The sequence below is a fragment of the Pimephales promelas genome, chromosome 1, assembly GCF_988280905.1.
Source record: "Pimephales promelas chromosome 1, fPimPro1.hap1.1, whole genome shotgun sequence".
NCBI classification, from domain to species: domain Eukaryota; kingdom Metazoa; phylum Chordata; class Actinopteri; order Cypriniformes; family Leuciscidae; genus Pimephales; species Pimephales promelas.
In genome coordinates, this window is record NC_142769.1 from 43,837,084 (window position 1) to 43,861,583 (window position 24,500).

Consider the following 24,500-nt stretch of genomic DNA (forward strand, 5'->3'; position numbering starts at 1 on the left):
TGCATTTGTAAAGTGTTATGATATTCCATACATGATGTTATGATATGAAATATTGGCCATTCGAATCACCCAGAGCATGAATAACCAAACAAAAAGGCTTAGGGTAGGATATAACTTTGTGGGTTTTAGGCATTACTTAGAATTAAGGGCGCACTAAAACATACACCATATGACTAAATTCAATGCGGTGCGGTCCCTTGCCAATTATGTGATCGTACAATTTTGAAAACTGCACAACATCAGGTAAATACCACTGTTTTTGTTGTGGTGTGACAATGTTCAAACACAGCAACACTCAATAGTGACATGATACTGGTGTCCCTTCCTGACACTTGATCATGACAGTACTGTTGGGCAAGGCAGAGCATCCTGTTTTAGAAAAGACTTGGCAAGATCAGTCTTTTTACACATTGAAAGAAATATGTTCTATTTTCAAAGATTTGTCAATATCATGTCAACAACAAACCTATGTCATGAATGCAAAAGTACTGTATAAATTGTCCTTTTGGGTGTGGAAAGTGTTATTAAATGTCATTTGAAACAAAAATCTTGTTTTATAACTCTGACCTGAAGAGACCACACCTTCTGATCAATGCACGTTTTGAAGTGGTTCCTGATTCAAAAGAATGATGATGATCCTCTGAATTCGTAACTGTTTATAGCCTATGAAATTCTCCAGAGAGCCGCGTTAGTAATGCTTGAGTGAGTGAGTGAGCCTTTATGTGTGTGTTTTGGGGGAGGGTCACAACTGAAAGGTGTGGAGGTGGAGCTTGATGTTTAACTACTTGCTTTGTTTGAATTTCCATAGCAACACTGACTGACACTTCAAAGCGTGACGGCCTCCATACTATCCAAGACTCACGGCTGGGAAACCACAGCATATTTATCTCTAAAATATCAATCAAACCACTGAAAACTCAGATCTGATATACTCAGATCTCTACCTGCCAAGACAAGTACCACTATTATTCCTCATACACTAACTGTTCAAAAGTTTAGGATCAGTATGTTTTTTTAAAGGGTTAGTTCACCCAACAATGATAATTCTGCCATTATTTACTTACCCTCATGTCGATGAAAGTTCATAAAGAGATCGTAAAACGAATCTATATGAATTGAGTGGTTTAGTCCACATTTTCTGAAGAGACTCGATTGCTTTATATGATGAACAGATTTTATTTGGGCATTTATGCACATTGATCAGCGAACATAAACAGAAGCTCTGAACCTGGTTGAAACGCGAGAATGAACCTCATTGGTTCTTGTGGCGCTCAAATGTGCTGTAACACAACAATGAACCTCATTGGTTCTTACGGAAGCTCAAACGTGCTGCGTAACACGAGAATGAACCTCATTGGTTCTTGTGAAGCTTAAACTTGCTGCATGAGAATGAACCTCATTGGCTCTTGCAGAAGCTCAAACGTGCTGCGTAACACAAGAATGAACCTCATTGGTTCTTGCGGAAGCTCAAACGTGATGGGTAACATGAGAATGAACCTCATTGGTTCTTGTGAAGCTCAAATGTGATGGGTAACATGAGAATGAACCTCATTGGTTCTTGTGAAGCTCAAACGTGCTACGTAACGTGAGAATGAACCTCATTGGTTCTTGTGAAGCTCAAATGTGATGGGTAACATGGGAGAATGAACCTCATTGGTTCTTGTGAAGCTCAAACGTGATGGGTAACATCGGAGAATGAACCTCATTGGTTCTTGTAAAGCTCAAATGTGATGGGTAACATCGGAGAATGAACCTCATTGGTTCTTGTGAAGCTCAAACGTGCTGCGTAACATGAGAATGAACCTCATTGGTTCTTGTAAAGCTCAAACGTGATGGGTAACATGGGAGAATGAACCTCATTGGTTCTTGTGAAGCTCAAACGTGATGGGTAACATCGGAGAATGAACCTCATTGGTTCTTGTGAAGCTCAAACGTGATGGGTAACATGAGAATGAACCTCATTGGTTCTTGTAAAGCTCAAATGTGATGGGTAACATGAGAATGAACCTCATTGGTTCTTGTGAAGCTCAAACGTGATGGGTAACATCGGAGAATGAACCTCATTGGTTCTTGTGAAGCTCAAACGTGATGGGTAACATGAGAATGAACCTCATTGGTTCTTGTAAAGCTCAAATGTGATGGGTAACATGGGAGAATGAACCTCATTGGTTCTTGTAAAGCTCAAATGTGATGGGTAACATGGGAGAATAAACCTCATTGGTTCTTGTGAAGCTCAAACGTGATGGGTAACACCGGAGAATGAACCTCATTGGTTCTTGTGAAGCTCAAACGTGATGGGTAACATGAGAATGAACCTCATTGGTTCTTGTAAAGCTCAAATGTGATGGGTAACATGGGAGAATAAACCTCATTGGTTCTTGTGAAGCTCAAACGTGATGGGTAACACCGGAGAATGAACCTCATTGGTTCTCGCACATCAAGAGAACATCCTTGATTCCATTTTCCACAACTGATGTATGAATTGATGAATGAATGTTTATATGTGAATAAAAGCTTAAATTCAATCTGTTCCTCATATAATTTTTTTTCACTAAACTGCTCAATTTATATGGATTAGTCTACGAAATTTTTAAAGCATCAAAGTGGAAGTTGCATAGCTGTCAATAGAGGGTCAGAAAGCTCATATCTTCATTTGTTTTCCGAGGATGAACGAAAGGGTTTACGGGTTTAGAACGACATGAGGGTGAGTCAATGGTAACAAAATAATCAATTTTGGGTGAACTATCCCTTAAAGAAAATGTATAATTTAATTCAGCAATGATGCATTGATTGATCAAAGTGACCGTTCATTGTATTACATTTTTAAAAATGCTGTTCTTTTGAATTTTCAATGAAACAAGGAACCTCAAGTGTTTCTCAAGCAGCAAATCAGCATATTTGAGTGATTTCTGAAGGTTCATGTGACACTGAAGGCTGAAGTAATGCTGCCGATTGCCATCAGAGGGATAAATGACCTTTTATAATAGCATCAAGTAGACCACAATATTTTACAATATTTTCAAATAAATTCTTAATTGGTGAAGCATAGAAGATCAATATTAAAATGTCTAAATGACCCCAAACTTTTGAAAGTAGTTCTAGCCCATCTTATAGGTAACCCTTTGCACTTTGTGTGACCTATGACAGTATGACGTAACTTTAAAAATCTGTTATAAACCTTAAACTACTGAAAAAAATAATCTAAAACTATGTGTCTGCTGCCAGTCACACAGCTCAATTTGCTCAGAACTCATGCCACAGGTTTTTAATACATATATTTTATATGCATTTCTCCTTTAGTTCCTCACATTTTAACAAACTCCTTGCATGACATCTTACCTCAGGTCTTAAGAACTCCACGCTGAATCCAGCGCAGCTCATAGATCCATTATTTCTGAATATTACGTGAATCGAATGAACCAAAAAGCACACCTGAATCCTCATGCATCTCCAGTGCATGGCAGGTTAGGTCACAGCGCTGATTACCGCGAGCTAAATGCGGCTTTGTGTTTGGCAGCCGATAAGAGGCGTGTGATGTCATGGGTGGGGGAAGATGAGGAGGCTGTGGCTCAGGTGTCTGTTTCCAAGAGCACTTGAGTAACTGCTGTTCGCGGTGCCGTCTGATGCCTGTCTGGTTAATGTTCTCTTAGCTGATGCTCTCCAAACCTGCTGTTATTGCGGTTTGTTCCTGCTGCTTTACTCCCTGAGGGAAAGGTCACCCTTTTTATGGTTCAGTATTTACCTGTATTGCCTTAGCCTACTGATGTCACATTGTAAAAACTGAAAGAGGAAACCATGTCAAGAATCAATAAATGCAACTAACTGATACAAATGATCAATTGGCCAATCCACCAGAGATTGAGAAACTACAATAATCCTTAAGTAGGCTAGAAGATTTAATGTTAAGCGCATTAGCTGTTTGACTTGAATGTGACATTTTAAGCTCAAATTAAAGCAATAACTCTGATATTACAATAAGCTGAATAAATAAATAAATATAGTACTTTAAATAGGGAGATATTTTTGTGTTACACTGAAAGCTTCTAAATGGATTTAAAAATGGTAAAGATAAAAATACTGATGAAATGTCCCAGATAGCACAAGTCTATTTGATGTAATGTTTACATCTAGAAGACGTATTTTTAAGAGTGTTTGCTCATCTGCAATACATCTATAGGACGTTTCCTGTCAGATGTCAAATAGACGTTTAGAAGATGTCAGTTTAACGTGCATTATAAATCATTACATCTTAAAGACATCTTCTAAACGTCTATTTGACATCTGACAGGAAACGTCCTATAGATGATATTGAGCAAACACTCTTAAAAATACGTCTTCCAGATGTAAACATTACATCAAATAGACTTGTGCTATCTGGGGTAGAACTTATTATATTATGCATTCAACAAAAAATGAAAAATGAAAAAAAAAAAAATTTAAATGAAAGGACAGAAATCTCAGGTTTCATAAATTTTTTTTTTTTTTTTATGGGATTGGAATTGGTTTGGAAACATTTTTGTTTGTAAGTTGAACGACATTTCATAGGTTTGACATGAGGGTGAGTACATGATAGAATTTAGGTGATTACTGATACAGACAGTAGCTGAGACTTGGATCAAAATAACTCGTAAACATCAACGATTTATCGTGAGATTTTAAATCGCGATGTCTTGATATAATGATGTATCGTTGCATCCCTTTTTTTTTTTTAAATGGTACGCTACCATTCACTCCCATTAAAACGCTACTTTTTAATAGAACTACGATTGAGTTTGGATGAAAGTCATTATACACGTAGGATGGCTTTAAATCGAGTAGATTTTCGGGTTAAAATTCTGAAGTAGCACACTCAGTGGATAGATCAAACAAATACGCAAATAAGCTAACTGACTCAAATTTCAGCCAAAGTTTTATATATTGCTGTTATTAAAGGCCATTAAAAACTAAATTAAGAAAAAATATGAATAAAAAAGAAAGAAAAACGTCTTGCTTGCTAATGAGATGATGTTGGAAAGGTCGGTTTGTGCACCTGTTGACATCCTAACGAAATTAAGTCAAATTTAATTTCCTTATATAAAATAAGCCTCGCCTTAACCATGAGAACATAAACCCTGTTTTGTTGTTTGGTGTGTTAATAGTACGTCCATAATATGACACGTCAGGTGTATATCCATAAAGTACAACTAAACAAAAGCTGTCAAGCACATTCACACGCCTCATATTTCTCCAAGTACACATGAAATAACCCACTTACCTCTAACTAAACACGTCTATCGCCGTAGTTTCCCTTCTGGACGCACGAGGGTACAAACTACAAAACTGGAAACGGGTCAGATGAAATCCATGTCTCACGACACTCTTTGAGGAAACATATTAACCGTGATCTTTAACCAGTGAGAGGTAAATGATGACTAAAAACTTTCCTGGTTTCCTATCAGTTTTTTCTCCTTCTTCTTCAAGGTGGTGGCCCAGAAACCCGAATCCACCATTGGGACGCATTGAAATCTTAGGGTCGTTTTTTCCCCTACTACTTGCGTATGTTCACTAAGAGTTGAATCATTTATATCTGCTATTTATAAGGAATAGCACATGATAATCAAACAGAAATCCGCTACAGTAAACTCTAAGAAATTGCCATTGAAATAACGCATTATTCTGTAATCACAAACGAATATGATTGGTCCATCTTGACCAGCGCTGAAAAAATGATCAGGTATCAGGTGACATCAATGTCTATGGACTGCGTCAGAAACGGGTCTAAATAATAATGTACACATGCGTAATGAGACTGAGATACATTTATAACACTTTGAATTGAAAATACATAATAAATAGTATAAATAGAAAAAAATATTATTTAAACAAAGATTGAAGACAACCCCCGGGCCGCTTAGCCACGCCCTTCTAATTTCCTCGTGAATAAAACCCAATATCAGTTTGATGTGCGTTTCTACTAGAGACATTTCATGAGTTTGGTTTGTAATGCAGGGTAAATTAAGACTATATTACTAATTGTGTGCCTCATGCACTCACAATCTACTTTTTTGTTTAAGGATGTTAAACTGAATATTTTCAATAAGATTTGTCATCGGCTGGAGTTTTATAGTGTGTTGTGTCACCCCCTATTGGTAAGTAAATAAACTACATTTCAAAAACTCGAGATGCTTTAAAATTCCCTTTTTTATTTTTATTTTTTTTTTATTTTAAGACAGGGGGTTTCAAACTATTTTGAATAATTTAAAAAAAGATATTGTATTATTATTATTATTTTTTTTTTTTACAAAAATGTATTTTAGGGTTACCATAATTATGCACTAACACATATATGATTATTAATAAAATATGGTTAAGAGGGTTTTTTAGTATTGGTAGGTTTAGGATTAGTTGTGGGGGAGGGGGTAGGATTAGGGGCGGGGTTGGGATTAGGCAATCAGGTACTGACTTCAACGAAGGGAGGGGGGGTAATAATTTGGCAGGGGGTCGAAATTACGCACAATAACCTTTAGCTTGTGTAAACCACAGATCGTATTGGCATTTTAACAAAACAAAACTGCCACTATGTGGGTGATTATTCTCAAATAACAATTTTTTAAGGAATTTAAAGGTTATATTGCTTCATCCACATTCTTCCTTACATATCTGCATTAATTAATTTAACATTTAGCCCATTGTGCTTATTATTCTATAAGATCTATAAAAACTCATGAGGCTACACAGAACATGTTTACTGTTAAATGAAATATTGTCAATATAGAATGCTATAAAAGAGATACCAAAATAATTGTTCAACAACATCTGTGATATACCACATAAAATATCCACCTGAGCAGAAGAAAAGACTTGAAGATACGAATAGATACAAACAGAAGTGTACTTGCAGGCATTTTTATGTTCAATTACTGTACCACAACATCGAGAACCTTATATTGCACTAAAAATCAGTATGCACAACTAGAGTTTGTCAAAGGCACTTTCAATGTACTCATTTTAAGCAAGTTTTTCCATGCAATAATTAAGATGTAAATAAAAGATTAAAAATAAATTAAAACAATGTGTTTACATAATACAAAAAAGTTCAAAAGAACATTTTGTTACAATATAAGTTCAGTAATCTGTATATGTACATTCAACAACAAAAAAATGTGGCTCATATAGAATGAGACTTTAAAAACTCTTTAAAACATATTTTACAAGTCTAAGACAAGACAAAAAATAATAATAAAGAAATATAAAATAGCTAATTAAAGCATTACATTGTATTGCACTGATACTGTTCACGATGTGTCGCTCAGGCATTGCATCTATAGATGCATATTTAAGGCCCAATGTGGTGTATTCTATATTTTTACAATTCAGTTTATCAAGTTACATTTCTTCAGCACTCAATGCAACAGAGCACACCTGGAGTGTTTAATACGTGTCTGTGTCATTAACCAAGGTGCTTCAGCACGACCCAGCAGTGAAGACCGGACCATCTGATGGGGATGATTTGTAAAATAAACACAATGTTCAAATCATCCCCTGGCCGTCGTGTCCAAGCACCTTCAAAGGTTCTTCACACAGAATGTTCTCAGGAGACCGACGTTTCCCATTCTAGTGTCTACGGTGAGGCTCTCTTTCTCTTGGCTGGACTGTGAAGACTACAGCTGCTCAGTTCGGTGTACTGCGCCTGAATGAAGAAGAAAAAGGAAATCAAGATGCAAGAAGCTTCCAGATAAATGAGCAAACTAAGAAAAATCAGAGCATTTTAGTCATCTAAGAAATAAGAAAGAAATAAAAAAAGATCATTGAGGCTTTTTTTTCTCATAATTGTATTTAGATCTCACAATTTTGACTTTATAACTCATCATAACTGCGTTTATATCTCATTTTTTTGAAGTTGATCTTCAAAAAATGGAGATCTACGCTTTTTTCGAGGGAAAAAAAGACAGAAATGCAAGTAAATAGCTCACAGTTCTGAAAAAAATTCTCACATTTGTGTTTATTCTGAATTTTTCTAAATTCTGAGAATTGTGAGTTATAAACTCAGAAGTTTGAGAAAGTCAAAATTGTGAGATTATATAAACGTGCAATTCTGACTTGTTTGACTGGGAATTTTTTCTTTGACTCCCAATTTTCTTTTTTTCAGTGGTGGAAACAAGACTGTCAAATTCAGATACGTTTGTTTATTATGGTGTTAAATTGTAGGATGGTCATAAAAAAATACTAGTTATCTTTTTTAGATGTTAAACTTTGGTGGCATTATTATACCTTCAAGACATTGCATTGATAAATGGAGATCAACGCTCCTATCCATACAGAAAACACCACATTACAATTAAAAAAAAGCTGAAAAGTCCTTATTTTTAGTGAATTCTGTGGGAATTACCATTTGGATATCTGAAGGCACTCTGGAGAGGAAATCCATCACCTCATTGTTTTCAATGGCATAAGGACTGCGCAGTTTCTTTGTGAATTTATGTATACCTAAAAAAAAATAATAATAATATCAACGCTGTACAATCTCGTACTGATAACTGATTGAGTTCAATGATTTCACTGATTTGAAAAAAAAAAAAAGAATTGTTAGACAGTAACACTGCTGTAATCTTACCCCATAATAAAATAATGTAGCGTACTGGAATAAAGTAAGTGATTACTGTGGCCATAGTGAGAACCAGGAAGGCCAAATTAGACAAGAACGGCACTGACCAGTTGAATGTACTGAGAAAAAAAGAAAGACATTTTGCAGTTTTACTCTTTTGAAGCCTTAAAAAAATACTAGTTTCATTATATTCATTCATGAAATAAGCTAGTATTCAAAATAAATGAAAATATATCTGTGCATTATTTTAAATATTTATTTAATGCAGACTGAGCCCAAATATTCAAACGGTAGTGAGTATATTATGCAAGAATTACCTCTATTCTCTCAATCTCCATTACAAGTGTACAAATATAATACTGTATGTGAGAGCAGACACAAAACACATACTTCTTTATTCTTTCCCCAAAGCATGCTATCTCCTCCAGAAGATTCTGCACTGTAATGACAATCTCTTGAACCATGTGAATTTTCTCCATCAAACCTTTTCTTTCAGATTCCTGCAAGAAGACAAGTCTAAACTGAAGACCTACTGTAGGACATTAAATGCCATGGAATCAATGAATGTAAGGACATTTGTGAATCGGAAAGAATTATACCTCTTCATCTTCATCTTCATTTAACTCCATGGTGTCCTGCAAGAGAAATGCCTTAGTTTTAATCATTTTGAAATGAAAGTTAACAAGGAAATTGCTTTTTAAATTTGATCAGATGATAATACATATTGGAGGAAGTCCAACTGCTCATTAAAGGTTGTTAAACAAAAATGAACACATTCATCTAATCTTTCCTAACGATCCACTAGCTGTCTGCCCCATAAACAGGCTGTCAAAAAACCGCGCCTCTAAGATCTGCACACAAAAACAAATGGGAACAACCACAACACAAAATCAAAATAAACAGTGTTCTAACCAATCACCGACAGAGGGGGGTGTTGTTTGTTTTTGCGCTTGTTCACGAAGTCGTAGTTGAAGAATAAGCCATCACTCTTAGAAGAAAAGGTTCTATATAGAACCTTAAAAGGACCCCTAGGGTTCAATACTTGGCCAATAGAACCTTTTACCAAAAAAAAAAAAATGGTTCTATATAGAACCATTTTGTAGTTCCATATATGAAGCGGGGGATGGAACCATTTCTGGTTCTAAATAGAACCATTTCTTCTAAGAGTGCAGCATCTATCAACGGCTCAGACATATTTTAACAGGGAAGAGGCAATCCCCAAGAAGAGGAGGAGGATTAGGGTGAGGGAATACCGTCGTTATTCGACAAAGAAACGAATAATAATCGGGAAGGCTTTTGAACGGTGGAGAGAACTCAAAGAATTGAAAATTTTTAAATCGGACGCCGTTTCTTTTGGACAGGTGAGTAGCTTCTCATGCTGACTTTTTTGTATGTGAACTGTACGGAGGCGTATTGCATTCACTTGAAGGAAAAAAAATCTACTCTGTTTTTCCGAATTAACGAGTTAATTTTTCATGAGAAAAAAAAAATTGCTCTGTTTTTCTGAATTAATGAGTTAATTTTTCATGAGAAAAAAAAATTGCTCTGTTTTTCTGAATTAATGAGTTAATTTTTCATGAGAAAAATTTTTTTTGCTCTGTTTTTCTGAATTAATGAGTTAATTTTTCATGAGAAATTTTTTTTTGCTCTGTTTTTCTGAATTAACGAGTTAATTTTTCATGAGAAATTTTTTTTTGCTCTGGTTTTCTGAATTAATGAGTTAATTTTTCATGAGAAAAAAGTTTTTTCTCTGTTTTTCTGAATTAATGAGTTAATTTTTCATGAGAAAATATTTTTTTCTCTGTTTTTCTGAATTAATGAGTTAATTTTTCATGAGAAAATATTTTTTTCTCTGTTTTTCTGAATTAATGAGTAAAAAAAAAAAATTCCATGAAAAATTAACTCATTAATTCAGAAAAACAGAGAAAAACTTTTTTTCTCATGAAAAATTAACTCATTAATTCAGAAAAACAGAGCAAAAAAAATTCTCATGAAAAATTAACTCGTTAATTCAGAAAAACAGAGCAAAAAAAAAAAATTTCTCATGAAAAATTAACTCATTAATTCAGAAAAACAGAGAAAAAAAAATTTCTCATGAAAAATTTACTTATTAATTCAGAAAAACAGAGCAAATTTTTTTTTTCTCATGAAAAATTAACTCGTTAATTCGGAAAAACAGAGTAGATTTTTTTTTCTTCAAGTGAATGCAATACGCCTCCGTAGAACTGTGTGTGTGAAAATATAACTCTTTAAAAAATATGAGTGAAGCTCGACTATACTTGGATAGCTCTAGCGAATATCAGATAGATTGTAGGGATTTAGTCTGTAAGTTGCATCTACTTTGATGTGTAGCCATAACAATGTAGCCTACTATTAGCAATAGCACTAGCCTACAGCACGTTCAGGACTAACTTTAGCCGAATATTAATAATAATACGCTGTTATAATATTATTCCAGATAGCTGTTGTTACCATGAGTTTCCCCATAACGTTAGATCTATATGACTGATTCTGGTATGTTTTATCATACTGTTGCAGCAAAGCTGGCTGTATGATATGACATGGCTCGACTGCAGATTTTATATACATCATTATACTTTGTAATCGAAATAAGCTAAGTTCACAAAATGAGCCATCATTGAGGTAGATCATCAATTTGAAAGTAGTGTGTTTTTGTCGCTTTAAGAAATGCGCGTGCATGATCATTTTTTTCTTGATGCGCGAAATGGGAGGGAGGGGCGAGCTAACTTGTTTTGTTTGGGATCTGGCTTCAAACACAAACAGAAGTGGCGTTACCCACAATCGCTGATACAACCTTTAATGTAAGCCCGTCACATTTAAACCACTAAAACAAATGCTAAACTAAATTCGCAACTGAGAAAAAAAGAAAGACATTTTGCAGTTTTACTCTTTTGATGCCTTAAAAATACTGAATATACTTTTTAATAAAATAAAATTGAATATATTCAATTAGAAAAAATAATTAAATAATTAAAATAATGAAAGAATTTTAAAATTAAAAAATAATTGAAATTAAAAAAAAAATGTGTTATTCTATAATAATAAGAGACAACACAAGCTGGTTGTCTGGAGTCAATTAAGCCAAAAGTCACCCACTAGGTCTCTGGTGACTCTCTCAGAAGCGATCTGGAGATAGTTCCATATGATGAGGAGGACCATGAACATGGGTAGCATGTAGAAATCCCAGTACCACACAGTAAGAACAAAGAACTGCAGGAGAACACAGAAGATTTAGGTTTCATGAAGACTGGAACTAATCAAGGGTCACATATTCATGTATTTACATAATCCCAATGCTTCTCTTAAAAGGATAGTTCAGCCAAAAAAGGAAAATTCGATCATCACTTACTCACCCTCATGTCGTTCCAAACCTGTATGAGTTTCTTTCTTCTGTTGAGCACATAAGAACGTATTTTAAAAAATGTTGGTAATTAAATACTTGATGGTAGCCACTGACTTCCATTGACTTCCAAGGCCACGGTCAATTGTCTGGTTATTAAAATTATTTTGTTGGCAGCAGAAAAACGAAACTCGTACAGGTTTGGAACAACATGAGGGTGAGTAAATGAAATTTTCTATTTAGGGTGAACTATCCCTGAAGTTACATGATTCATTTACATTCTAATGTTGCACATACATGTCAACTAACCCTGTCAACTAAGAGTATTAGTAAACTGTTAGGGTTAGTAGAATAAGTTGATATGTACTTGCGCAGTTACTTATAGTCAGTATAATGTCTGTTGTGTTAGCAGAGATTATGCAGATGGTTTACCAATACTCTACTGAGAGTTATTTGACATGTAGTTGCAGTGTTACTAATAATAGCCAACAGAATGTCAAATTAAGTGTTACCCAAAATGTTTCACTAGATAACAGAAAAGTCTTTTTTTTTTTACATTTTACTGGATATGGTACCGTGACACTACCATTGTATTCTTTGAAATAGATTTTACCAATACTATACAAATACCAGAGTATATAATGATACCATGGTACTGAATTAGAGCCATCTGGAACCATAAGTTTTAACTGTAAGGTAAGCTGCTATAAGCTGCCTCTGCTCTGGTCCCTGTAAATGAATGGCTCTTTAAATCCTGTCTGTTACTTAATGTTGAAAAAACCGTCTGTATGATGTTTACTAAACAGTCTCGTGACATAAAACAATCTGGTGTATTTCTAAAAGGAGAAGAATTAGAAATCGTCTCGGAATTTAAGTACCTTGGTCTGATCCTTGATTCTACATTAAGTTTTAAAAAACATGTCAAAAAAATATCGAATAAAGTAAAATTTAATTTACGAAATTTTAAACAAATTCGTCAATTTATACCATTTGGGGCTGCTAAAGTGTTTTTACATTCGATGATTCTATCGCATATGGAATATTGCTGTACCAGCTGGACTTTGACCGGTATGAAAACATTTAAATCAATAGAATTACTCTATAAAAATGCCTTAAAAGTCCTTGATAAAAAGCCAATGTCCTTCCATATTTGTAAGATTTTACAAAAACACAACATATTAAGCATAGAGAATTTAATTTTTTTTAAATATGCCGGTTTTGTTTACAAAGTGTTACATGGATTAGCCCCACCCCCCTTGTTGGACTTTTTTAAACTAAACACTAATAGTGGTGCCAGGACACGGGCCTCTGTTAGAGGTGACTGTGAAGTTCCGTTCAGAAGAACAGCCTTTGGACAGAATTCTCTGTCTGTGAAGGCCTGTAAGTTATGGAACAGTATCCCCATCTCTGTCAGGGAATGTTCCACATTTCCTATATTCAAAACCAGACTCAAAGTGTGGCTTATAGCAAACCAGTCTTGTGACCACTAAGTGTTTTCTGTGTTTTTGGTTGTTGATTCCGGCTTGTAATTTTTATTTAGTTTTTTTAGTTTATTTTGTTTTTGTTGTTATTTTGTTTGTTGTAATCTTTGTATTTTTTGTTATTTGTCTAGGGACTACGGATGTAAATTAGCCCTGTGGCTATAATCCGGCATGTTTACGTCTGTTTTGTTGTCTCAATTCAGAAGTTCATTAATGTGCATTGTCCCTATCAAATAAATAAATAAAAAATAAAAAAATAAATAAAAATAAAAAAAACCCAGCATTTAAATGATTTATTTCTAAATCATATAGCACGAAACAACAAAAATGAATAACGAATGAGATTGACGAAAAAAGCGTCTCACCATAAATGCTATGATGCTCCTCTGCACGCTTTCCCACTGGAAACAGCTTTTGACGAACTGGTTGACGTGGCACACTGCACGATAAAGGTTCCTCACGCGAACAACATTCCTGGAAAGAACCTGTTGATATACCAATTCCCAGCTCATATTTTTCATAAAGAGAGGCTACTACTGAAAACTTCAGAAGACTTCAGAAGTGTGAATGTTACCCAACTCATACCTTCTTAGAAAACTTGGCATTGTCCTCAAGAAACTTCTGTTCCCTAGGCGTGAAAGTCCTAATGCTCGCTTTGACCTGGTCAAGACATCGAACAAACAAACACTAAAAAAATATCCAATATCTAAGCATATGACATTTTTCACAGATGCACAAGAATATATCAGGTGCTGAAAATATATCTGAGCTCAACCATTTAAAAATGTTCTCATATTCTGTAAGTAGGTAAGATGCTTTGCTTTGTCACTGTACACAATACAAATCTAGAGAAATATAGAAAGAAGTACATACATATACACATATACATACAGTGTGTGTGTTTATATATACACACACTACATATATATTGTGTGTCTATATTCATGTATTTAAATGTGCATAATAGTACTTTGAAATGTATATATTGCACATAAAGCCACTGAAGGCATTTGGTGAGGTTTATGAGGTGTAGTGCATGTATTGTAGAATATTCAAGGTTATTAATAGGTAAACTTAATTTAAAATAGTCTTTGGTTGGCTAAGTGAATTACTAAGACAGATTATATTGAACTATTAAAGGTAGGGTAGATTATTTTTTAATAAACACTGATTGTTATACCGGTTGAAACACCCTGATAGCAATTATTAATAAAAGTAGTCTAGAAAAAATAAAGAAAAAAGTACATTTATCTTCTGTGGAAGTCTCGGGATCAAAAAAAAATTCCATCCAAATGCAATGGTACGATGTCCTACCTCCCTGTCAACATATGTATTTCTATACCTCCAACAGACGTCAGTCACTGAGCGCCACACACAAACACCAGCCGCCTTTTACAGTTCCTCCTGAACCAAAACAACGAGTTGTTTATGTTCATTGTTATTATAATGTTTCTGTTCTTTGAGACATGAGAAAATTTAATGCTGTCTCTCATTACACCATGGAAGCTTTGAAGGAGGCATTGTTTTGGAGACGCTCTGAGTGGGATCTTGTGCTTGTGCTATTGCCAGCCTCTCCGAAATTGCCAACCCTACATTTAAAGGCATAATCTCTCTGTTGTCATCAGTCAAGACTCACAGAATTGTAGATGACTTCCATCTCCAGTACTATGGTTCCTTTAGATGGTCCTCCTAAGTTCTCTTTCCTCAGAGGACAGGCGACCTGCTGACTGTTACGTATCTGCAATAAGAAACATTAAACTACATTCAAACATACTATTAATATATCAATTCTAATAAATTAAGATGTTAATTTATGTAAAGAAGAATATCAATATTCTGCACTTACTGAAAGTAAAGGAATGACCACTTTCCCCAGGAAATCTGGGGCTTTGTCGCCATCCTCATCAAACACAGTCACTTCCAGAACTTCATGAATGTCTTTAACTGGGCTGGTCAAAAAAGAGAAATTGAATAAATCTCACGATTATTTTGGTATACCTGTATATGTAGACTTTGTCCATTGTCCATTCAAAAGTTTGTGGTCTTGAAGATCTTTTTTCGGATATTGTGTAATATTGTGAAATGTTATTACAATTTAAAATCTAAAGTCTTCTAATTGAATATATTCAATTTTATTTGAAATATAAAAGTTCTGTAACACTATAAATGTCTTACATTTTTATTCAATTGAATGGATCCTTGCAGAAAAAAATCTTACTGACCCTATAGTTTTGAATGACAGAGTACATTAATAAAGTTATAGTGATACTGACAAAGTGAAGACTTTATTCCACTCAGGGTTGAGGGTTTTGTAGATAGTGTGGGTCTGCAGCCGGTTGTTTCCCAATTCCAGGACACAAAATGGGTCACTCTTTCCTAAAAAATATACAGAAAGTCCAATGAATGTGGTTGTTGACATGCTCAAACCCATGCTCTCAACAAAAAAAGGCACTTTGTGTAATCACAAAATAATAAATAATACCATTCAGATCAGCAGCCATGAGGTCAGTGGCCTTAATCACTTTAACCTGAAGAAAACCAACATCTCTCATGTCCTTCAGAGAGTTCTTTAAACTCTGCCAAGACGGAAAAAAAGAAAAGATTTTAAGGGAGATCGGGATTATTTGTTACTGTGTTAAAGTACTGCGGTAAAGAGGGCGATTTAACGTACGTATTTAACCAGCATATTGTCCCTCTCATGAGGCTCTTCCAGTGGAGGGGCGACGAGATCCGTGATGGAAGCTCCAGTGCAGGGAGTGGGATGGACGAGGAACACCAGCTTCCCTCTGCCCGGGTCAAGCTCACTTGTAAACAATGAGGGCTGATTCAAGGGCAACCCGGACAAGTTGACCTCACACCTGCAAACACAAAACCAGTCTTAACAAGGAGGAAGTTCATTTCCTGAGAAAATCTTTTGAGTTTAATGTTCTGTGACTAATTCAACGTAAGCTCGATCGACAGCATTTGTGGCATAAATGTTAATTACCAAGGAGAAAATTTAAATTTGATTTGTTTTTTCATTTTGTTTGTAATTGATTTTTTTTTTTATATGATTAATTAAACAAGTGGAAATTTTGATATATTTTTCTCCTCAGGATTTTTTGAATAGAAAGGTTAAAAGAACAATGATCATTTAAAATATAAATTGTCACAACGTTAAAGTCTTAACTGTCACTCCTGATTAATTGAATGCATCCTTGGTAAATAAATGTAAAAATTGTAAAATAGTAGTATATAAAAATATACTGTAACTATTGGAAATATATAACTAGAAGTTATATACAATGTAAAATATCCTTGCAATGTGCACCGTCTGGTTTCATATAGTCATGGCAGGAGTTGAAATATTGGACACTGTATAACTTTGGACAGACAAGGTTTCACAGGAATTCTAACACTAGTCTCATGCCACAATGAAGGAAGGAAAGAATGGAGGGAGGAAGGAAGGAAGGAAGGAAGGAAGGAAGGAAAGATGGGAGGGAGGGAGGGAGGGAGGGAGGGAGGGAAGAAGGGAGGAAGAGAGGAAGGAAGGAAGGAAGGGAGAGAGGAAGAAAGGGAGGGAGGAAGGAAAGAAGGAATGAAGGGAGGGAGGGAAGGAAGGAAAGAAGGAAGGAAGGAAAGATGGGAGGGAGGGAGGGAGGGAGGAAGGAAGGAAGGAAGGAAAGAAGGAAGGATGGGAGGGAGGGAGGGAGGGAGGGAGGGAGGAAGGAAGGAAGGAAGGAAGGGAGGGAGGGAGGGAGGGAGGGAGGGAGGAAGGAAGGAAGGAAGGAAGGGAGGGAGGGAGGGAGGAAGGAAGGGAGGGAAGAAGGAAGGGAGGAAAGACGGAAGGAAGGAAGGGAGGGAGGGAGGAAGGAAGGGAGGGAGGAAGGAAGGGAGGAAAGACGGAAGGAAGGATGGAAGGAAGGAAGGAAGGAAGGAAGGAAGGAAGGGAGGGAGAGAGGAAGGAAGGGAGGGAAGAAGGAAGGGAGGAAAGACGGAAGGAAGGGAGGGAGGGAGGAAGGAAGGGAGGAAAGACGGAAGGAAGGAAGGAAGGAAGGAAGGGAGGAAGGGAGGGAGGAAAGAAGGAAGGGAGGAAAGAAGGGAGGAAATACGGAAGGAAGGAAGGAAGGAAGGAAGGAAGGAAGGAAGGAAGGAAGGGAGGAAAGACGAAAGGAAGGAAGGGAGGGAGGGAGGGAGGGAGGAAGGAAGGGAGGAAAGAAGGAAGAAAGGAAGGAAAGAAGGAAGGAAGGGAGGAAAGAAGGAAGAAAGGAAGGAAAGAAGGAAGGAAGGGAGGAAAGAAGGAAGAAAGGAAGGGAGGAAAGATGGAAGGAAGGAAGGGAGGAAGGGAGGGAGGAAGGAAGATAGGAAAGAAGGAAAGAAGCAAGGAAGGAAGGAGGGAAAAAAGTAGGTAGGGAGGGAGGGATGAAGGAAAGGAGGAGGGAAGGAAGGAAGTAGGGATGGAGGAAGGAAGGAAGGAAGGAAGGAAGGAAGGAGGCATTTGTCGGGGTCGTGGTCTCTCCTCAACCACCACCAGTGTGAGCATCCACCTGGATGATGTGACCGCAGCCACAGTACAACGGCGCCAGTGCGCTCACAACACATCAGCTACAGGTGGAGAGAGGAGAGAGAGTGATTGAGCCAATTCAATGGATGGGGATTATTAGGAGGCCATGATTGGCAAGGGCCATTGGAGGGAACGTGGCCAGGCTATGAGAAGTGCCATGTGATTTTCAATGACCACAGAGAGTCAGGACCTCGGTTTAACGTCTCATCCGAAGTCTTGAGGATATACTTAAGACTATATAAGACTATTTCCAGATGTAATTGATATCATGCCAACTTCTGTCAAAAGAGCTTAGTTTATTTCTTGAACTCACTGTCCATAACATTCTTCATTTTTCCGTCCCTCTTTTCCCACCACTTCAATCTCTAGAATACTGGACCCATTAGGGAACTGGTTGAAGTCAAACTTTTCTCTCCACAGTGTGTTGACCTTCTTCACTTGATTCTGTGAAAATGAAGGCAAACTTAAAGCCTAATTCTTGCTAATCCTTTTTAAATTTGAATGTTTCAGCGAAGAGCTGGACAGGTCATACAGACGTTCCCCAGTAAGTACTGTACCTTGCTTTTGTATTTCTGATCTCCCAGTTTGAAGCGAACAAACACGTCGCCCTGTCCATCCAGTGGTAAGTCCCGCCCCTCCACCAGTGTGATGGTAAAGACGCCAGTCCAGAGTTGACTCTTCTTCATAGACTCCGTGAGACGTCTGTTATGCTCTATTGCACTTCCCTGAGGATCAATAAACATATTGGGATGTGATATTGAGATCTCTTAAGTTTCTGGATATTATTATCACTGCAGTGGTTCTGAACTAGTGGGATGCAGGGAAAAAGAATTCTACTAAAAGCAAACAATAAAATGCATGATATTAGTTAAGCACGCTAAATAAATGTTAAAATTGAGGAAAAAACACCATTTATCTTTTGCTGATGACATCAAAGGGCATGCAGTTTGCATCCAATCAAACTCTACAGTATTTCTTACAGTATTTTAAAAGCAAGGTCAAGTTAGGCTGATGTCAGCATGGTCATGTTGTGTGGCATGGCCTCATTCTCAAAAACCATGAAAAATATTATACAAAATATAACCCAGACTAAAATCATTGCAAGGTGCTTTCGTGGTCAGTTATTGGCTGTCAAGACCAGGAAAAATTCAAAAAATATTCTGGCCACAATTTGACATGCAAAATAAATACAATAAATTGAGAACCACTGTTATTGGTTGTTAATTTAGCTTGTTTTTGAATGCACATAAACATACAGACATCATTGTTTGTGGAACAATTTGCTTCGTTTATATGTTATTACAGGAAGCATTTGAATAAATTCATGAGAGAACGCTGACACGACCACTCAAGAATCCAAATACGATTAGTAACAGATTAGAGGCAATTTAAAACTAAACCTTCTCACCGTAAAGCTCCTTTTTTCCCTCTGGACCCATCTCTTCATAACAGAAACAAATAATGTGAACACGAGTTAGTGGAGTGAGTTCATCATTAGCTTGCCTAAGCAGCTCTTTAAATCCATTACCTTGGTTACATGTTTTTTGTTTTTGCCATCCCTCGCAGATAAAGTGATATCGATGACTATGACACCCATATCGTCCTCCAGGCTGTTGGGGTCGTCCAGTGGAAGCACCATCTCACTGGTCCTGTAGACGAGACAGAACAAAAGCATCAGAAACCACACACTTGGCCTTTGACCTTGAACACAAATATTTCAGATTTACCTACTTTTCAAGTTCCAGTGTATTCAGCACCACACCGTGCGACCCCATGAAGTCATCCGATGTCAGATCTCGATCGTAAACCTGAATAATTGGATGAATGGGACTGCTTAATGCACCTTTACAGTACATATCACAGCATAATGTGAAAGTTAGTGAACAAGTAGGCTACCTTGATGAAGAGTTTCTGGTCCAGGTTGCGGATCGGGAAGGAGAAGGATTCGTTCCAGGAAGGGTTGAGATTCTTATACACCACTTTGCTTTTGTATAAGGTCTTACCATCCAGTTTGAATTTCACATAAGGATCACTTGTGCCTATGGAGACAGAAGTTTGTTTTGTTTTAGTCCTTACATGTGTTAAAGCTCAGTGACCTGTTACTCTTTTTTTTTTTTTTTTTTAATTCTGGTTAAATGTATTTTTTATTTAAGAATAAATAAAAATGCAGTTCCTACAGAAAATGACTTGATCTATGACTATACATGTCTACTAAGATGACTTTTTTAATTTTCTGAATGAAAATTTGGGGCATGAACTGAAGTAAAAAAAGTAGTGTACATTTTTTTTTTTTTACATTTACTTTGTCTTTTATTTATTTATTTGCAGATTTGCTTTAACATTTCACTAATATTTGAAAAACTTTTGATCATCAAACATTGTATAGCTAACATGTAGACACTCCTGATATGGTAAAGTCCATTTAAGTAATGTGTAGGGATGCACGATATATCGGCCAGCATATCGGTATCGGCCGATATATGTTCATTTTTAATGTTATCGTTATCGGCCAGGAAAGAAAATGTGGCCGATATATTAAAACCGATAAATAATGTATTATTCCCTTCAGCTGAGACACTTGTTGAGCACTGTTTATGTTTTTGAATTTCTTGAAATGTGATTGAAATCTCTCTTCAAGCTGTATGGTTTTATCTTTGCTTTTGTTAGGTTTAGTAATTTGTCATTTTGAGACATCTGGAATTTATTTGCAACCCAAACTCTTACTGGCCAAGTTACAATTACTTATTTTCTTTGTTATTTTTACTTAAAAGCAAAAATCTTGCGAATGAAAAAATAAAGTAAATTTTACTTGTTTTTTTACAATGCATGTTTTTTTTTAAATATTATTTTTAAACTATGACTAAAAAAGTATGAATACAATGAATAATTACTACTACTTCGTATTAGTATTACCAATATTATTATTATTATTATTATTATAAAACATGTGCAGCGCAAATCTGTCATATCGGCTATACAACACTATAATGAGAACATCACTATAATTGTGTGCTTGGGACATGGATTTAATTGTGAGACTTTTGTATTTGCAATCAGGCACTCAAAATTAGATAACATTTTGGATTTAAGTTTATCGGCCGATATATCGGTTATCGGCTTTCAAATATAAAGAATTATCGGTTATATGTATCGGCTAAAATTTTCATATCGGTGCATCCCTAGTAATATGTCATTTTATGGCACAATAAGTTAGTTTTTTTTTTCTTCATATGGATATTTGAAATGCTTACAAAAATGTGTCTTACCTTAAAAAAATGTTTGAAAACCTTTATAAAATATGATGTATATACCTGTGTATTCAGTGTGTAAATAAATATTGCATTTTACTTGATGTTTACTTGACATTTGCTAGCATTGACACTCACTATGAACTCACTATGAAAAAAATCTATGAAACCAAAGATAAAAAACTTGGAACATTTGTATTTAACAACTCAGACATAGTAATTTGTCAGTGATACACATATGTGACCTTAGTGTTTCTTCAAGTGGATTTGAAAAGACTTGAAAATGCACAGGAAAAAACAAAAATCGAATCTTTTAGTGGAATCTGAAAACTTCATGTCAGTGCATTCCCAATTGTTTTTCCTTCAAATCAGATGACATGTGCAGTACATTCAGTTAGTTTAGTCGTGTGTGGGTTTGATTCTGAGTCTGACAAGGATGTGGTTAATACTTAAGTGCAACATTCTCAGTGCATGACGCAAAACCAGCCAGCTTCCGGAGAAGAGCATTTTCAAAGAAAAGAAAGAAAAGTTTGCAATGCAACTACCTCTGGTAGGGTCAGCTGCTATAAATATTATGGATAAAAAGGGGGCTTCAATAAGGCAGTAAAAAAAATACTAAGCACTTCTGCCTAGCTGCCTGATACCCTGAAGCACCAATAGAGGGAAGCATTGAGTAAGTGTGAGCAAGACCGGTCCTCAGTTGCTCCCTTATTTGCCCCCTTCATCAAAGTGAGCTTTAAAGGGATACTCCACCATTTTTTTCATATTAAACCATGTTATTCCCTTAACTAAGACGAGTTGATGCATACCTCTCTCGTCTCAGTGCGTGCGCTCAATGGCTCTGGCAATTTTTTTTTTTTTTGTTTAAAATATTTTTATTTAGCAGACACATTACAATGATCAATAGTGTCAGTAAAGATAACTTTCTATTCATCAAAGAATGCTGGAAAAAATTAAGCAAATATTTTAACATAGGTAATAATAAAGAAATATTTCTTGAGCACCAAATCAGCATATAAGAATGATTTCTGAAGGATCTTGTGACACTGATGTATGATCACAGGAATAAAGTATTCTAATATTAAAGTAGAAAACAGTCATTTTAAAATATAATACTATTTCACGATAGCATTTTTATTCAAATAAATGCAGCCTTGGCGAGCATGAGACTTCTTTCAAAACATTAATTGCCACAAAACAAACATTTGAATGGTAGTGTGTATTGGAAATGTCCTGTTTGCTGAATAGTCTGTACCGAAGTAAAATGAGTTGCAATCGGCCATTCATGTTGACATTAAAACACCAATATGATATCATCAACAATAAGTGCATGTGTGCAAACACTGACTATAATATGCAAATTTTGACTGTAAACCTCAAGGTGCTCGATCATATAAAAGACACACATACTGTAAGAAAACGGCCAATAGTAGGAGAAGGTCAGTAACAATATCCTAATCTTTCTAACAGTGTTTTTCTAAACTCGGAATCGGAAGAGATCGGAATTAAGATCGGTTTCACATTCTTGAGAGAACATGGCAACAGGATCGCTCTGAAAAAGCTTAACAGGAAGCTTACAAATCATGAAATTAAAGCAAAATACACAGACTGGTAAACGGGAAAAGAGCTTGATTCATGAACCACGTATCAATGACGCAAGCAGAAGCAATAAACAGCAGTAAATAAAAGGAAGTATGCCAATGCATATCCTAGTTCCCACCTGTCTGTCTGTCTGTTTAAAGGTTGAAGGTGTGTATTTCAGGTGTGGCTGCAGACAGGTTTGAATGTGCTGTGAGGAATGTTGTCTGATGTATGAAAGAAATGCATGTGTTTAAAAATATTATACATAGTCCTGTCTGTGTAGAAGGGAGAAAAACATGATGGAATGGACCGATCAGCAAAAACATAATAATAACATGTCTATAACGTTGTTTTGCAGAGTATATCTCAAACGAACTACAATTGAAAGTGTGATATGGCTTTGTGCCCTTACCAAACTGCAAAAGACTGTTATTTGATTAAATAAAGATATAGTCTGTTTGCGCTGTGTCTTTCAAAGTGAAATGCACACTTTGCTGGCGGCATCGGCTCGTGATCCGGTGTTATTATCAGCATCTCAGAACGGCTTAGTTTTCAATATGCACACTGAAGATGAGTTGGAGTTCAACTGTCAAAGACAGTTCGATGAATTTAATGAATTAATCGATAGATGAATTTAACTTTAACGCTCATGCACCTTAATGTGTCCCTTCGTGGACAAATTTGGACACAAATGTCACAGGTGTGATCACATTTAATATATATACTGTATATATATATATATATATATATATATATATATATATATATATATATATATATATATTTATTAGGAACACCGTACTAATACCGTGTCCCCTTTCGCCTTCAGAACTGCCTTAATTCTACGTAGCATTGATTCAACAGGTGCTGAAAGCATTCTTTAAAAATATTGGCCCATATTGATAGGATAGGTTATTATTTTACACCACATCACAAAGCTACTCTATTGGGTTGAGATCTGGTGACTCTGGGGGCCATTTTAGTACAGTGAACTCATTGTCATGTTCAAGAAACTAATTTTAAGTGATTCAAGCTTTGTGACATGGTGCATTTTCCTGCTGGAAGTAGCCATCAGAGGATGGGTACATGGTGGCCATAAAGGGATGGACATGGTCAGAAACAATGCTCAGGTAGGCCGTGGCATTTAAACGATGCCCAATTGGCACTAAGGGGCCTAAAGTGTGCCAAGAAAACATCCCCCACACCATTACACCACCACCACCAGCCTGCACAGTGGTAACAAGGCATGATGGATCCATGTTCTCATTCTGTTTACGCCAAATTCTGACTCTACCATCTGAATGTCTCAACAGAAATCGAGACTCATCAGACCAGGCAACATTTTTCCAGTCTTCAACTGTCCAATTTCGGTGAGCTCTTGCAAATTGTAGCCTCTTTTTCCTATTTGTAGTGGAGATGAGTGCTACCCGGTGGGGTCTTCTGCTGTTGTAGCCCATCCTTCCCAAAATTTTGCGTGTTGTGGCTTCACAAACGCTTTGCTGCATACCTCGGTTGTAACGAGTGGTTATTTCAGTCAAAGTTGCTCTTCTATCAGCTTGAATCAGTCGGCCCATTCTCCTCTGACCTCTAGCATCAACAAGGCATTTTCGCCCACAGAACTGCCGCATACTGGATGTTTTTCCCTTTTCACACCATTCTTTGTAAACCCTAGAAATGGTTGTGCGTGAAAATCCCAGTAACT

The 24,500-nt window shown here is 36.2% G+C and overlaps 2 protein-coding genes across 10 annotated transcripts in view; both read right to left on the minus strand.

The window, feature by feature from the left end:
* akap13a (A-kinase anchoring protein 13a) overlaps positions 1-5,440 on the minus strand; it is an 86,312-nt gene extending 80,872 nt beyond the window's left edge. For 3 of the 5 annotated variants that reach the window (XM_039658909.2, XM_039658910.2, XM_039658908.2), the window contains exon 1: positions 5,255-5,440. The gene's annotated coding sequence lies outside the window, so the exon portion shown is untranslated. The remainder of the gene's footprint in view (positions 1-5,254) is intronic. The other 2 variants (XM_089129913.1, XM_039658911.2) reach the window with 1 other exon arrangement.
* A 1,429-nt stretch (positions 5,441-6,869) lies between these two features.
* Positions 6,870-24,500, minus strand: part of mctp2b (multiple C2 domains, transmembrane 2b) — a 30,568-nt gene continuing 12,937 nt past the window's right edge. For 4 of the 5 annotated variants that reach the window (XM_039659280.2, XM_039659278.2, XM_039659283.2 and 1 more), the window contains 19 exons: positions 19,866-20,008; positions 19,701-19,777; positions 19,498-19,618; positions 19,378-19,410; positions 18,527-18,694; positions 18,283-18,413; positions 16,098-16,284; positions 15,909-16,002; positions 15,700-15,802; positions 15,273-15,375; positions 15,063-15,164; positions 14,012-14,086; positions 13,792-13,911; positions 11,702-11,815; positions 9,184-9,219; positions 8,975-9,084; positions 8,594-8,703; positions 8,369-8,466; positions 6,870-7,669 (listed from right to left, as the gene is read on the minus strand). In XM_039659280.2, the coding sequence (XP_039515214.2) occupies positions 7,601-7,669; positions 8,369-8,466; positions 8,594-8,703; positions 8,975-9,084; positions 9,184-9,219; positions 11,702-11,815; positions 13,792-13,911; positions 14,012-14,086; positions 15,063-15,164; positions 15,273-15,375; positions 15,700-15,802; positions 15,909-16,002; positions 16,098-16,284; positions 18,283-18,413; positions 18,527-18,694; positions 19,378-19,410; positions 19,498-19,618; positions 19,701-19,777; positions 19,866-20,008 (1,994 nt within the window). In that variant the 3' untranslated portion in view covers positions 6,870-7,600. The remainder of the gene's footprint in view (positions 7,670-8,368; positions 8,467-8,593; positions 8,704-8,974; positions 9,085-9,183; positions 9,220-11,701; positions 11,816-13,791; positions 13,912-14,011; positions 14,087-15,062; positions 15,165-15,272; positions 15,376-15,699; positions 15,803-15,908; positions 16,003-16,097; positions 16,285-18,282; positions 18,414-18,526; positions 18,695-19,377; positions 19,411-19,497; positions 19,619-19,700; positions 19,778-19,865; positions 20,009-24,500) is intronic. The other variant, XM_039659279.2, reaches the window with a different exon arrangement.